Source organism: Anoplophora glabripennis, unplaced genomic scaffold (genome assembly GCF_000390285.2).
Source record: "Anoplophora glabripennis isolate ALB-LARVAE unplaced genomic scaffold, Agla_2.0 scaffold992, whole genome shotgun sequence".
Taxonomy (NCBI): domain Eukaryota; kingdom Metazoa; phylum Arthropoda; class Insecta; order Coleoptera; family Cerambycidae; genus Anoplophora; species Anoplophora glabripennis.
The window spans coordinates 34,784-36,586 of NW_019417065.1; the positions used below are offsets into that span (position 1 = coordinate 34,784).

Genomic DNA, 1,803 nt, shown 5'->3' on the forward strand with positions numbered 1-1,803 from the left:
GCAGATATGTCGTTGCTCTTTCTCTCTGTCCTTAGGTTTATTTCTGATGGATCGTCTGATATCTTCATTCGTGTAGCTGCAACACCTCAATAGGGACAGCCTTTCATAACACGAGCTGCAACAACGATCTACTTCAAGGTCTTGATTGTATCACGCGAAAAAGTATACATTAGACAAATGGGGGAAAAGGAGCACAAGTGTCATATGAAGAACATCAGCATGGAAAAATCGATAGAACCAGCAGTAGGAGTAACTAATAACAGAATTCTCCTGAGAAAGAGAATATTTTGAATAAGATTCTACAAAGAGTTAACATAGAACCTATATGAATCGAGATACTTTCTATTTAGAGCTAGAATTTGGAAACGATACGTGAGTTATCAATCCTGACAAGATGCTGACTTTGCAACCCTTGCAGTTTCATTGTTCTGCTAAACTTATAAATATGGGTCAAGTTCATTGTTTAACCAGTTATTGTCTAGAGGTAATACAGAGCTCATACCTTTGAGATTATTGTATTTATTTTGACTTTAATTCATCGATACTTTTGTGAAAGTTTTTAAATAAAAAGAAATTTTGTTTTTAAAAACTAAAACCGCTCGGCACAAAAGTTATCTCGTGCCAGTGACTACAGCAGATATAGATACCAACCCGAGGACTAAATTTTTAGTTTCTGAAGAGAGAGCGATATGTCTCTAATAAAGCCAAGAAGTTTAAACCAATGACGTGACAACTAACCAATTTAATTATTCTACCAAGCGAAACGTACAGAATATTTTTTCGCAAAGATAACTGCAACACTACATATAAACCTAGAAGCATTCACTCTAGAATTCCTCAAACGCGTCTACCCTACTCAACCACACAGAATCACCTCTGAGAAGGGATAATCGAGACTGCCGAACGCGTCCTTATCGTAGTCCGTGTAGAAGTTCGTCGTCGTGGTATCCCACTGCCTATCTTTAATCTCGAAGTTGCAGATGTGGTTGCATCGGTCCAGGAGGCCCTGCTCCTGGCACTTCTCCATCTCCTCCACCTGCCTGACGAAGCTGCACCGCCTCTCCAATTTCCCCTCCCCCTCGGGGATGAAGATCTGCGGCAGCTGGCTCTGCAGGGAGGGCGTGGAGTGGATGGGTACATGGTTCTGTTGGGCGAGGGTGCTCGGTGCGAGCGGTTGGGGGGCTTGGGTGTTCTGGACGACCGGGATGGATATGGAAGGGCTCTCCCGGATGCGCGCCCTCTGGTGAGGCTCCTTGAGGTGGTAATTGGAGGTGCTGTGCCTCCTCTCGTGCGGCGCGGGGGGCTTGAGCGTGCCCCTCTCCACCCGGGAGAGCCTGGGGACTGCTGGGTCTGTGTAATTCTGGAACTGTTTGGCTTGGGGCTGTTTAGATATTAGTTCTGTGGCTTTGTTCTGTTTCTGTTGCTTTTGCTTGTTTTGGCGCTGTTTCTGCCGAGCTTGTCTGCTAGCGAGCGAAGCGCCCCCTGCCGCGGCGTACATAGTTTTAATTTTGGTGGTTTTTCAACGGAACCTCGCTTGTATAAAAAAGTAACCGGGCGACTGTAAATTGAATGTAGAAAAGTAGTTTATCCGGTACAAAAAATAACTGCGGAACCTCCCAACATCTCTTTGATTTGATTTGTCGAAAGCTGAGGGTGTTTATTGTATCGGTTGGTAAGCTCTCTGTAGTACTTGAATTTTGATTTTGTGCGTTAAACGAACGTTCACTTAAATGATAAGTTTGTACTCAACATCATTGTACAACGTAGTTAATTTATTGTTATTTACAAATTAATAAAAATATG

At 43.4% G+C, this 1,803-nt stretch overlaps 1 protein-coding gene across 1 annotated transcript; it reads right to left on the minus strand.

Moving 5' to 3' along the window:
• Window positions 1–856: 856 nt before the first annotated feature.
• Window positions 857–1,498, minus strand: LOC108915006. The gene has a single exon (XM_018720952.1). It carries the CDS (start codon window positions 1,496–1,498, stop codon window positions 857–859), a length of 642 nt encoding a protein of 213 aa, XP_018576468.1.
• Between the last annotated feature and the right edge of the window lie 305 nt (window positions 1,499–1,803).